The 14,214-nt window shown below is 53.7% G+C and overlaps 1 protein-coding gene across 1 annotated transcript; it reads left to right on the forward strand.

Moving 5' to 3' along the window:
- The first annotated feature begins 286 nt into the window (after positions 1-286).
- Positions 287-14,112, forward strand: LOC144946967 (pseudouridine-5'-phosphatase-like). The gene is made up of 5 exons (XM_078876034.1): positions 287-336; positions 892-1,085; positions 7,213-7,431; positions 9,930-10,159; positions 11,024-14,112. Exons 1-5 carry the CDS (start codon positions 317-319, stop codon positions 11,210-11,212), a joined length of 852 nt encoding a protein of 283 aa, XP_078732160.1. The 5' UTR covers positions 287-316; the 3' UTR covers positions 11,213-14,112.
- The last annotated feature ends 102 nt before the right edge of the window (positions 14,113-14,214 follow it).

The following is a 14,214-nucleotide window of genomic DNA, read 5'->3' on the forward strand; positions in this document are numbered from 1 at the left end:
GATTTTGAAGGGAGACTTGGCTTTAAATAGGAAGAGCAAAATCGATGCCAATTCTAAAGTGTAAACAACGCAATTACGAAACCAGTATTCTAAAAATAAATCGCATTATTTTGGGGCATCTGCCGAGCTTCTGCGCAAAGGGCGAAACTTGAATGTCTCGGATTCGTGAACGACGACGACAGAAACGGCTTCGGGTGGTGGTTTATTTCACCCACCGGGGGGAGGTGTTCTGTGACGCGTCCCAGTTGTTCCCGCAGTCCCATCGTGGAACATCTCTCTCCTCCGAGCCCCCCGCCTGTGAAGTCAGGGGACGAAGATGTGTTGCTACGCAATGGGGTTCGTTGAGGACCACAGTCGCGCATCGCTTCTTCAGCTCGTCGTGTTGGGTCTGTTTTTAATAAAGTTTTTTTAATGTTACTTATTAAATGGAGGCCACGGACTGCGCCACGGGGTTTCTAGCGGTAAACAAGGCGCCGTATTTACCACGTAATACTTCGCGCTACCTTTACTATACCGGGTAATTCTTCCGAGCTACCTTTACCCTACCCTTTACCTTACCCCTTGGCATGTCGACACCTTTACCCTTTTACCCGGTAAAAAGGGTAAATTACCTTCCCTTGCCGAGAGCTATTGACCATGGCACACTCCCTCGGCAGGGAGGGTCGTGACCCCGTCCCCCCCACCACCCCCCCACCACCACCACCACCACCTCACCACCTCACCACCTCACCCCCCCCCACCTCACCCCCACACCACCCCCCCCACCACCACCTCACCCCCCCCCCACCTCACCCCCACACCACCCCCCCCCCCACCACCACCTCACCCCCACCACCCCCCCACCTCACCCCCTCACCGCGGCGCTGCTGTGCGGGGACTCTGCACGACCAGCAGGGGGCGCGCGGTCTCCCCGCGCTGCCGCGGAGGCGGAGCTCTGAGCCGGCGGCTCCAGCAGCAGCAGCACGGGGGTCGGGCAACAATCGGCGCGACCCGTGCGTGTTACGTGCACCGCCTCGCCGCCGCAATGTCGCCTTGCTTCAACCACGCGACCCACGTCATATTCGACATGGACGGCCTGCTCCTGGGTGAGTCCCCCCCCCCCTCCTGCACTCGCACACGGCCAGGCCCGCCTGGCACATCCACTGCTCGATGGAGGCCTCCACCACCACCACAACCCACGCCGGTCGATCGTGGAGGGGGATAGGTGGGGCGAGGGGGGTTATTGTCCGTGGTGGTGGTGAGGTAGTGGTGGTGGTGGTGGCGAGGTGGTGGCGAGGTGGTGGTGGAGTTGCGGATTGGCGCTGCCTCCTGGTATTCGCCCCACGGTGTTTCGGTCGTGACCTGGGATCGAACTCCTCCCCGTGGGGTGCGGAGCGCAAGAGACCCAAACCGCCGCCTCCAACGGAGGGGCAGAGGGGCGACCACGGCGCTCACAACAACGAGCGGAGCGCCGGGAGGATAAAGTGCGGCAAGGTTGGCACAGCAGGAGGGGGGGGGGGCACGGCAAGTCGGTCGACCCTGTGGCACCTGCTGGGTCTGGACTGCGTTGAACTTCTTTCGCGCCGTACGCAGCCAACCGTGCGGGTGCCGAAGGCGCTGCGCCCCTTGTTACCAGCGAGACTTCGACACTCGACGTTGTCTCGGAGTGCACCTAGCCTGGCACCGTGGGGACGTCACCGCCACTTGTTGTGGTGCCAGTGGCACACGCACTTGGCTCTGAGCCAGGCCGGACTGAATGCCGCCATTCGCGCCTCACGCCAGTGGCGAGTGACGTCAACCCGGGCACGGGGCGCACGAAGCTGCCACCATCCCCTGCTGAGCAGTGTGGAGAGACCGAGATCCCCTGCATAGCCTGGAACAGACTGTTGGGGCAAGTGCTGTTTCTGAGCGTCCATCAGAGGGGGTTGTGGCCAGCACCACGCCCGACCGCCTTTGTATCCCCAGTGACGATGTTTACACACCGCACCAGGTAATCAATTGAGGCTGATTCCACCTCCGAGAAACCCAGGACCGGTTCAGAGAATTGCCGCCGCCGCCGTTGTTGTTGTTGTTCTTGTTTTGTTGTTGTTGTTGGCCGGGAGCGGGAATCCAACTCGGCGACCCAGGTTCGTAGCGCAGCGGGTTCACCGCTCCACCACTGCGTTTTATAATCTGCAGAATACGACCATGTTGCATCTATATTTAAACCATGTTGTTGCATCTAGATGTAAACCATGTTGCGGCAATATTAGGAGCACAGAGGGCAAGTCCGTTCCTCAATTAAACTGCGGTCCACCCAGTGGCGGATGGAGCTTGTGCGGGGCCTGTGGCGTGATGTTGTAAAGGGGCCCGAAATAAATAAATAAACACAAATATTAAAACGCAAATGTTTAACTTGCATAGTAAAGTAACTGTATTTTTTCATTTGCTATACAGCCAGATAATACGACAAATCGCTAACCTTAAACACCCAGTCGTTCATAAAAGTTGAAGGCAGTATAGTACTATAGTAATAGAGCAAGTGCAGAATCACTGAACGGGAATTGATAGCTTGAAAGCGTTTAGCGCGGGGCCCTTGAAAGTGCGGGGCCCGTAGCATGTGTAGTAGCTACTTTTTCTTCGAGAATAATCCGGCACTGGGTCCGGGTCCACCCCACATTGCCATGAGCTTGACAAGTCCACCTCGACGGGACCACGAGGGCGCGATCACCGCGAACAGCTGCCAAAAGTTCATTTGCTGCCAACGCCAAATGAGGCGGCACTTTCTTTCGTGGCCGCGTGAGCAGCAGCAGCAGCTGCAGTGGTGGGAGAGCGTTGTGCGCAATCGGTTCGCGCCGCTGGTGGTCAACTATGAGTTTTATTCCGGCCTCGGGCTGCCACCATCAGTGGCCAATGACGTCTGAATCCCCCCCCCCCATGCATAGGGAGAGAGGCCTTCAGCCAGCGGTGCATTTAACAAAGGAAGAGGGGAGTCGCTAATGATTAACGATCGTTCGCTTATTCGAGATGATGAAACACAACTGACCGCCTGTTTGTTTATTTTCTTCAAAGCGAGCCGCGTTCACCGTTGCGAAGTAAAAACGCCTGTCTGGCTCTCACGCCTGTCCGGCTCTTGTGCTGATTGGGCAGCTGTGCTATTCAGAATGGTTGAAGGTGGAGCAATGCCTCTTCCCCACGATTGAGGAAATGGCTTTACATTGGGATCGCCACCTTTCTCCCCACTTTGGACCAAGCCCGGACACACGTCTCAGTCAGCACGAGCTCTGCTATCAGAGCTTGTGCAGTGTCCTGCAGTCAAGTGTCACTCAGCAATACCGGCACCAGATCTCGGTGAAAATCAACGCCTGCTGTCACCCGAGAGCACAGGTTTTACAGCGAGATTGAAAACTCATTTATTGCGAACCGCTTTCTGTATCTTAAGTTTGTTGTCCTTCACGCGCACATCCCGTATGGTGCGAAAGAAGTTGAAGACACGTCCAGGTTTCCTGTCCGGGTCAAACTCAGACAGGTGGCGATCCTCCGTGTCGGGCTGTTGACCGCAGCCGCCTGGGGGCTCGTGACGTTGCCTCCGTCTGCAGACGACTGGGATTGAAGATCGTGCTGCGCGCATCGAATGCCTCACGTTGGCTCGCTTCGCTTCACATTCAGGAGCTAATTCGATCTCGTGCCACTTCAAGGCCTTTAAGATCTGCCAATGGTGCCCTTCTGCCTACAAACCTCTTGATCTCTCATAAAAAGGTGTTTGGTTTAGAGCGCCTAAGAGTATAACTGTGTCAAAACCCTCCACCACCCGACACAGCCAATTAGTAAGGGATTTGTCACGTCAACAAAACGCCAACTCGTTACTACTTCATACTTACGCGATCCATTTATACTTACGTGATCCATTTATACTTACGCGATCTAACCCAGAAACCTTTATTATGAATAATATTGGTCGTGCTCTTGATATACATCTCTCTCTCTCTCTCGCGTCTGTGGGGTGATCACACGATCACTCTGGTGCCCCCTCCGCTTGTGGAACTCCCGACCGACCGCTGGCGACCAGGCCCAGGCTCTGGGGCCGTGTTCGTGTCCACTTTGGCTTTACTCCTCTCCGGCTATTTCTATTTTTACCTCTCGGTTCATGCTCCATTACCTTTGTCCCTTTCAAGCGTGGCGTCTTGAGACGTTGCGTATGGTGCGAAAAAAGTTCAACATACATCATAATCTACTACAGCATAATCATTACTACTACATGACTGCACGTGTACATTGAGAGAAAAACAACAAAGCCTACGACGTCACCCTTACAGCACTTGCCTCTGTGCCTTGGCGTACATTGCTAATTTTGTCTGCGCTGGGTGTTGCTCTGTATTTTTTAAATGTCTTTGGCCCCAGGAACCAGTAAAGGACTCTATTAATCAGTCACCAAATAAGGCGGCTCTCACTCGGTGCCTAGGTGTTTATCTTCTGGTGGTGTGATTCAGAGTCTCGTGTGCTCTTTACTGCGGCACAATATGTTCTGAGCTGATAAAGCGATGAAGCCCTCTCTCGCCCTCTCTCGCCGCACCGCTGATCAGCACGGTTGGCTGCGTTCGATGCGATAGAAGTGCAACACACGTCGATGGGGTGGCCATAAAACGGGAGTGGAGCAATCGCCATTGTCTTCTTGCGTGAGTCAGCTGTAGGCAAACTGGCCACGTCAGGTTATTTTCTCTGTCGCGCATTCTAGGCGACTTGTGGAACTTCCACATTCCTATGGCAGAGACCCGGTCACGCACTTGCTTTGCATGCTACCACGTGGCGGGGCGCTTGCACGCGCAAACACTTCGATAATACTAATAATGCATTTCATTTATGAAGTGTCAAAAGTTACTGAGGGTTCGGAGAGTGGGCTATATCACGAAAGAGGTGAAATACAGAGTTACTTTTTTGTTAAGAAGAAGAAGAGGCCGTCGAGACCACGCGCCTCGTACTCACGAAGGGTTTGAGGCGACTCCGTGGTCAGAGCCACTGAGGCCCCCACGGTTCAGGTCCAGGCGAGCTGCCTGCTGTGATGACGCCGGGTTCTCGAGTGCAGCGCTTTGCTGGTTTTATAATTCATCATTATCTGTGATGGCTTTTTGTTTGCGGTGCAATCATTTGGTGACAAGGGCTGAGACCAGCAACGCGCTGCACTCAAGAACCCGGCTTCATCACGGGCAGCTTGTCTGGACTTGAACCGTGGGCCTCAGCCGTTTGTGATGGCTTTTTATAATTCCTTCTTTCTCTCTCTCTAAATTCCAGCTCTGAGAATTTCAAATGTGGGTTCGGATGCGATGCAACCAATCGCACTGTCCCATTAAAAACGGGTGGGGGGCAAGGAATGCTGCCCTCTCTACTTTGTGAAGCAGAAGTCGCTGGAAGGATGGGCCTCAGACGCAGCTCTGTGACATCCGCTTCCGTGGGCCCTTCTCTCAAACCAAGGGTCGCCCGCTGCTGTGCGGGAGATCCGAAGGGGTCACTTCCCATGGTGATGGCGATAGTTCAATTGTGATGCAAATGGGGGGGGGGGGGCGAGGGGGATTACAAAGTAATGGGGGATACCTGGGTTTAAATAAACTTGGGTTTACATAAACACAGGGCTAACTGTCTGTCGTGCTAAATATGGGAACATCGTAGCGGCAAGCCAAATGCTGAAAATGAAGACTCGTGGTGAATTGTCGTAATCGGACAAAATCAGGGAGACTGACTCAGCTGCCTGTCTCATGCAAGCGATTGCATTGAGTCACGTGTCTGTAGCAGTGTGACCAAGCGACACACACGTGTTGTGTGTGTGTGAAGCGGTGTGACACACACAAACATAGTAACAGGCACGCGCTTATTGCCCGCGCTCCATCCAGTTACTGAGGGGTTGCGCAATCAGAGGGGAGGCTGAGCTCGTCGCTGCCTCACCTCTCGTCTCTTTCTGTATCTGCAGCGGAGCTCCGCAAATTCGGCGATTTTAACTATAAAAATTATTGGAATCGTACAGAATGACATTTATAACACAGATCAGTGGAAAAATATTAATATTTATTTTATTTGATTATTCTTTTTTCTACTTTAAGTAACAGCTATTTTCATAGGAGTATGGCAGGCGAGGCTCTGCCTCCCCTGCCCGCACGTCCCCGTTGTGTGATATGAACAATTGGTGACGCGTGGCGGGGTGTGACGTCAGTGATCAAAGGGGCGCTGTCTCAGTCGGGCAACGCGATTGGTGCACGCGGCATCAACAACGGCAGCGATTCTCTTTGTGAGCAGCGTGAGAGCCCCTTGAGAGCACGAACCTCGCGCGAGGGAGATGTGGGCCAAACCAGCACACGCGATTGTGTAACATTTGAACAGAATTGATTTAAACACAGTATTTTTTTTAATAATAGGGTTTTTCCCTTTTTTTTGGCATCCACATTGACATCCACATTGGCATCCACATTGACATCCACATCGACATCCACATTGACATCCACATCGACATCCACATTGACATCCACATCGACCGGGGGCCCAGGCCCCACCGCTCGCCGATGCGTCGCGGGGTCCCGACCGAAATTGACTCGTTATGTTCCGAGTCGCGGAATTCCCCCTTTGTTGTTGCATCACTCTTCCCCGTGAAACAAGTTTTTTTAGGTGAGATTCGCGTAAATATAAATGTCTCGTTAAACCCACCACCACCCGACACGGCCAATTAGTAAGGTTTGTCACGTAAACAGAACGTGCCAATACATTACTAGTACAGCACACCGTACTGTGTGCCTGTCTGCCTCTGTGAAAGGCACTCGTGATTTGGGTTTTGAGGTCATCACGATCATCATCATGAGCAATGTTCTGTCCACTGCTGGCTGAAGGCCTCGCCACGCTGCCGCCATCTCCGGGTCCTCCGGTTTTTTCCCCTCCACATTTACAAACATGCATTTAGAGTGTTTAGATCATTTGGCTGCGATACATTTCCACGTGATGATAAGCCACTTCGTTGAGCTATCGTTTGTGGCCAGGTCGCTTCTGAAAAGAGCTACATAGCTCAGTGGGGCCTTACCTGGTCAAATAACAAAAAAACATTGTTCATCGTTTCAATTAATTATTATTCGAACAATTTGCAGATGTGAATAATGCGTCTTGTGCTCTTGATAGCCGCCCATACCGTCAGTTGAATCCTTCCGAAGACCGCCGCCGGCACGCTGCGTGCGCCTGATTTGTCTCGACTTTCATTCTCTCTTTCTCTCCTTCCGCCAGACACGGAGCGGTTGTACGCGGGCGTGTACGAGGACGTGTGCAGGCAGTACGGCAAGCACTACTCGTGGGACGTGAAGGCCCAGGTGATGGGCAAGAAGGCCCTGGACGTGGCGCGCATCATCCAGGACGCGCTGGAGCTGCCGCTCACGCCCGAGCAGCTGATCGCCGAGTGCCGCGAGCGCCAGGCAAAGATATTTCCCGCCGCGGAGCTCCTGCCGGGTACCGTGCCGAGAGTTCTCAGGCGCCGCTACGCCGCCGTCGATAAGTCGCTTCCCGATTGTCCGTGGGGGGGGGGCGGCCCGTTTAGCGCTGTCGGCTACGTACGGTGCGGAAGAAGTTCGCCGTATGATGCGTACGTACGAAGGGTAGCACAACTGTGCAGGTTCGTTTCCCCCCCCCCCACGGTTGTGCTGTGTAGTTGGTGTGATGTTCGCCGATTGTGCCACGCGTTCTCCTCGGCGTTGTCGCCCCACACGTTTGGTTGCCGCCTGCTTGGGGGCTTCTCAAGGGACTGAATTCGGCTCCAGAAGGGTAGCTCCCGTCACGTGGAGCGACGGGGGGGTCCGGAGAGCCATTCAAAGTCGTGACAACGTCGTTATTGTTTACCTCCGTAGAAGTGGAGACGAAGGTACAGAACCTGTTGACTGCTTCAAGCAATCGGTTTTCTTACCGACATGCGCGCAGTCGTATGGGTAATGAGTCGCTGACTATCGATCAGTGAAGGGAAGCTTAGAACAATAATGATAAATGGAAGCAGCGTGCTCTTGTTGATAAATATATCTCGTAAATAATGTGAGGTAGGAACAGTGAATCTGCAACACGGACAATCGGGAGTTGAACGTAACGGTGCAGCAGATAGATCAGCACGGGCGCACGCACACGGGCGCACACACACACAGACGCACACACACAGACGCACACACACAGACGCACACACACAGACGCACGCACACACGGACGCACACACACACAGACGCACACACAGACGCACACACACAGACGCACACACACACACACAGACGCACACACACAGACGCACACACACAGACGCACACACACAGACGCACACACACAGACGCACGCACACACGGACGCACACACACACAGACGCACACACACACAGACGCACGCACACGGGCGCACACACACACACAGACGCACACACACAGACGCACACACACAGACGCACACACACGCACACACACACACAGACGCACGCACACACGGACGCACGCACACACAGACGCACACACACACAGACGCACGCACACGGGCGCACACACACGCAGACGCACACACGCAGACGCACACACACGCAGACGCACTCACACGAAGACGCACACACACACAGACACACACAACAACAACAACCGCCATTCGCCACTAAGTGGCGGTGACGTCACCACGACGCTTGTGCCAGGCCATGTGCACCTTGAGGCCACGTGAAGTGTCGAACGCCCGCTGGCAGGAGGTCACGGGGCAGACCCAGGTGCCACGGGTCAACTGACCGAGATGACCAAGATGACTGGCTGATGCACCACCTGTGCCCCCTACTGTACCAACTTGCTGTGCTTTAGCCACACACACACACAGACGCACACACACACAGACGCACACACACAGACGCACACACACGCAGACGCACACACACACAGACGCACACACACGCAGACGGACGGACGCACACACACACAGACGCACACACACGCAGACGCACGCACACACAGATGCACACAGACGCACACACACACAGACGCACACACACGCAGACGGCCGGATGCACACACACACAGACGCACACATACACGGGTGCACACACACACAGATGCACACACACAGACGGACGCACACACGGACGCACACACGGACGCACACACACGGACGCAGAGCACGCGTGAGATGCGGGCACGCGATGTCGCTGTTTGATGTAAGACGGAAGAACGGAAGGGGATGTTCTGCTGCACATATTGTGATCGCACGGATCGAGCGTAATCGATGAAATTGTCGTTGTTCTCACGTCCTGCCTCGGTTCGATACCCGGCCACAGTGAAAATCTGTTGAAAGTGATTTCTTAAACTAAAACTAAACTACATTATTTTACCAGGGAGAGCCCACTGAGCTATGTAGCTCTTGTTCTGAAGCAACCTGGCCGTCACAATGACAGCTCAACCAAGTGGTGCATCATCATCACGTGGAAATTTCTAGCAGCCACATACTCTAAACGCATGTTTCCAAATCTGGAGGGAATAACCGAAGGACCCGGAGAAAAGTCCACGTGGCCACGTTACGGGCGTCAGGGTCGGGATCAAACCCACGGCCTCCTGTATACCGGGCGAGGTAGTTAACATCTATCACGTCCTCCTGTATACCAGGTGAGGTAGTTAACATCTATCACGACCTCCTGTATACCGGGCGAGGTAGTTAACATCTATCACGACCTCCTGTATACAGGGAGAGGTAGTTAACATCTATCACGACCTCCTGTATACCGGGCGAGGTAGTTAACATCTATCACGACCTCCTGTATACCGGGCGAGGTAGTTAACATCTCCTAGCCACCGCCGTGCCCCTGGGCTTGGCTCTGCACCCCTCCCACCCCCCGACCATCCACTCGACCCCTTGACCAGCCCGCACCGTCCAGCATGTGAGCTATGGCATAAGACGGACCGTGCACGACGTCCAACTAACGACGGCGTGCCGCCCCGTGACGAGCGCAGGCGTAGAGCGGCTGATAGGGCACCTGCACGGGCACGGCGTGCCCATGGCCGTGGCCACCAGCTCGGCGCGGGCCACCTTCCAGATGAAGACCACCAACCACGGCGGCCTCTTCTCGCTCTTCCGCCACACGGTGCTGGGCGACGACCCCGAGGTGCGCAGCGGCAAGCCGGCGCCGGACGCCTTCCTGGTGGCCGCTCGCCGCTTCCAGCCGCCCGCCCGGCCCTCGCAGGTGAGCGCCCAGGATGTGACCCCCGCCAGTGCGCCCCCCTCTCCTGTGCTGACCCCATGGTCTAGAGCTCCCAGGGATGTGACCCCCGCCAGCACGCCCCCCTCTCCGCCTCGGGGGATGGACAGGAGTTGGGCGCCACGGTGGCGAGATGTTAACTAACCCCGCCTCGTGTGCAGGAGGTCGTGGGTTCAATGCCTGACTTCTCTATATTTGGAGGTTGTGTGTCTCTCTTTCTATCTCCCCGTGGTCGCGTGGACTCTTCTCCGGATCCTACGGTTTTTCCCTCCACATTTTGAATCAACGTCACGCGTTTCGAGTATTTGGCTGCTAGAAATGTCCACATGATTAGCCACTTATTTGAGCGGTACTTGAGCTGACGGTAAAGTTCACTGGGCAGCTCGTAGACTCCCCCTGCCTGTGACCCTCTCCCGTTCCCTTCCCCCCCCTCCCTGGGTGAGGCAGGGAGCACATTCTCCGTCCCCCTTCACACGGGGTCACGGGGTCACAGGGTCCTGTCGCACCGACATGGCATCGTTGTTCACGGAGTTTCTGTTTCCCCACCCCCACCACGTTCGGTGATTGGCGTTTTATATCGCATTGTACTGTACCGTATGGCACTGTGCCGTACTGTACCATATTGTACCGCTTTGTAAAGTATTGTAGCGCGTTGTACCGTATTGTACCGGACTCGCGTAGATTTGCAATGAGAACATTAGCGACAAAAAAAAAAGCGATTGCATTCATTGAGAAAAACAAAATAAATTAGGCCACGGATGCCAGCATCACGCTCCCAATTAGCCGACGCCGTGGCCGGTGCTCGCCCGCCCCCTTGACGCCCCCTTCTTCTGCCGTTGTCTGCGCCAGTGCCTGGTGTTCGAGGACGCGCCCAACGGCATGCGGGCGGCGCTGGCGGCCGGAATGCAGGTGGTCATCATCCCCGACGAGAACTTCGGCCCCGAGGACACGCGCGGCGCGTCGCTCGTGCTGCGCTCGCTCGAGGAGTTTGTGCCCGAGGCGTTCGGCCTCCCCGCCTACGCCGACCGGCGGCCCTGACGATGCGCGGGAGGGCTCGACGCTTCGCCCCCCACCTCCCCTCCCACCTCCGATCGGCGCAAGCGCGACAGACGAGTGGCGCCGATTGTGCATGCGGCAGCTGTCCCACGGAACGATCGCCACGGCGGCGGAGTTTACGCGACTCCTCGTATTGCCGGTCGGGTCCTCCTCTCTCAGTCGGCAGGAACCCTGTGGCTTTTTCTTCTTCTTCCATCTCTCACGGCAGTGTTATTATTACGATCTTGGTTCTGATCCGAAGAGGTATTGGCCGTACGTTGGCAGGGGAAGCGGGGGGTCTCTTAGCGTCTCCGTTGAGTTTGACCGCTGCTTTAGGCCTGCGTGTGGTGGTGTCACGTTCATGTAGATTTCTGTGTGTGTGGCGAACTCACTTGGTTTGTGAAACCTTCCCTTGTACGTTTGAGACCTATCCTCTGTTTTTCTGAGCCAAAGTTTTTTAGAACTATTTTGTGCGTGCGCTCGTATGGGGAGCGGTTAGCATGCTGCATAACGAACCCAGTGACGGTAATTATCTGAACCGGTTCTGGGTCTCCCGTAGGTCGACTCAGCCTCAAATGAGTACCTGGTACAGTGTGAAAATATCGCCATCAGAGCAAAGACGGCCGGGCGTGGTGCTGGCCACCCACCTTGTCGTGTGCCGTGCCGGCCTTCATTAGGTGCTCGCTAACAGCACTTTCCCCAACAGCCTGTTAAGGCTACATGGGGGATCTTTGTCTTTGTACAAACACGTGCGTCTCGGTATGTGTCAAAAACCTGTTGGTACATAAATAGTGTGGCTGTGCGCCCTGCTCTGTGGACACGCAGGAACTGGAGCACACACATTCCTCAATAACACAGGAATGTGAATGAGGCTTCAAAGAATACAGCGGGACTTGACTTGGCCAATCCACCTTTTGCATCTCAAGTTGTGGGTTGGTTCCACGCTTAGTGTGTGTGCACTGCCTTTTGTTGCTGCCATGTGAGTACAATATGCAATTTCTAAACTGTTGTTCAGACTTCACGATGCGTTCGAGTGAAGTCAGCAGTTTGACTTCTCTCTCTGCCATTGTTATTCGGCTCTCGGCCTCACTTATTGTTGTGTGCTGACAGGACACCGTTATTTCGAGGGAGTGCTTTTACCAATATCCTCTCTTCTGCCGGCGGCATTTAATTTTGCCAGGCTGTTGATGAGACCTAAAAGGTCGAAACCAGGCCAGAGAAATTAATGCTGCTGACATAAAAAAAAAAGTTTTATTCAATTAATGTGTGTTTGAGATCACGGTTGATTATGTTAATATAACACGGACGTGTGCACTGAATTTAAACTTTTTTTTATAAAATGAGAATCGGAAAGTCGATTTGTTGTGAATGTTGCTTGCCCTCTTGTGGTAAGAAATATATTTGCATAAATGATTGTTTTTATTGCTCATGATTTTAAGATGACCGATGTACTGTCAAACAATCGCCGTGATGAAGCACAATCCAGCTATGAAATGACGACAGATTCACAATTTGCAACACTGATCACGTTCTGATGTCTTGCAAAACGGTTATTATCCTCAATGTTGTGAAACTAAAACAGGATTTTTATAACCTGTGCTATATATAAGCGGAGGATGCTACCGTGCTGTAATGGTGAGCGCACTGCACTTGTAAATCCCGAAGTTGCTGGCTCGTTGCAATCTCCCGGCGCGGCAGTTTAAACAATGGAAGAGTGTTTTCAATCCCCAGCACCCCCATCTGCCCGTGTCCAACCAGCAGTAATTGGTTCCACGGAAGTGCATCGATTGGCAGGTGGCGTCTGGTGGGGTAAAGCGTGGGTACCCCCCCCCGCCTCTGCTCAGGCAACCCGTCGGCATGGAAGAGTCGGCCAAGTACACCCGACTGGAGGGGGGCTCTCGAAACTTCCCTCCAGTGGGGGGGGGGGCCCTTCCGCCAACAGGGGCGTGAGAGAGCGATTGCAGGGGCTGCGTCTTTGCCGCGTGCATTGCCACTTCGCAGTTACGACAACTTTGATGGGCTCGTTTCTTGGGTGGACAAAGTGTTTCCTCTTCGTCCGATTCACAGTGAACACGTGACCTTGTGTGACCTTGTGTGACCTTGTGTGACCTTGTGTGCCTCCTTCGCCGACACTGGCGGCAAGTCGGCCCCGAGGTCACGAGCCTGGCCCCGAGGTCACGAGCCTGGGCCCTCGCTGTCAAGACGCCGATGTGGCCGCCCCGTTTGCTGCTGGAGTTTGCACGACCAGTATTTGCCGTTAAATGGTAGTTGTTCATCGGCTGGAAGATTTACAGTGATGATTGATGTCGTGATTGTGTGGGGAATGAATCTCCAGGTCTCCCTTTGCAAAAGGGACATTTTGTCTCGGCGGGGTCGTGCCTGGTTTAAATAATGTCATTTTTATCGATACCAGTTGTATTTTTAAAGGATGCTGGACCACTTGAAATGTGTTTGTTTAAATATAACCCGACAACACATTGAGGCCGTGCAATGCTGGGTTTTTTTTTATCTCAGAACAACTTATGGGTTTTTTTTTTTGTTACTTATATTTGTCTTGCTGGGCAAAAAGTAAAAAAAAAATTGTGCTATTAATTCAATTCCACTACTGTACTCTCCTCTTGAGTACCATACCAATGCTGATTAATACTTGTGGTTAATACTTGTGGCTAATTCCCAATATGGGCTGTTGCTACGACGATTAAATAGCCGCTTGTATACGTGTTTTTACAACTTTTAGAGTAAATCATTATTATAATTTGTTGTTTTTTCTATGCAAGATGACTTTTGAATGTAACGGCCGATGGGGCCGGTCGTTGTTGATTTGATGGAACGTTGGTGGTGCAAAATGTTAGCAATGCGGATTCATTAAAATAAAAAAAGCATAAACAGGCGTGTGCCTCTGTCTTCCTTGGTCCACGCAAAGATGACGACGATGATGGGGTGGTGGTGGTGAGCAAAGTTCCATTTCTGTCCGGAAGAACACATTTGCCCATTGTCACGGGTCA

Source organism: Lampetra fluviatilis, chromosome 43, assembly GCF_964198595.1.
Source record: "Lampetra fluviatilis chromosome 43, kcLamFluv1.1, whole genome shotgun sequence".
NCBI lineage: Eukaryota > Metazoa > Chordata > Hyperoartia > Petromyzontiformes > Petromyzontidae > Lampetra > Lampetra fluviatilis.

Excerpts from the sequence above, each read along its gene's own strand:
- LOC144946967 (XM_078876034.1), top strand. The coding sequence starts at position 317 with ATGTGTTGCTACGCAATGGG. Across the intron at positions 7,432-9,929 it reads CGCCGCGGAGCTCCTGCCGG|GCGTAGAGCGGCTGATAGGG; the intron begins GTACCGTGCCGA and ends TGACGAGCGCAG. Across the intron at positions 10,160-11,023 it reads CGCCCGCCCGGCCCTCGCAG|TGCCTGGTGTTCGAGGACGC; the intron begins GTGAGCGCCCAG and ends TGTCTGCGCCAG.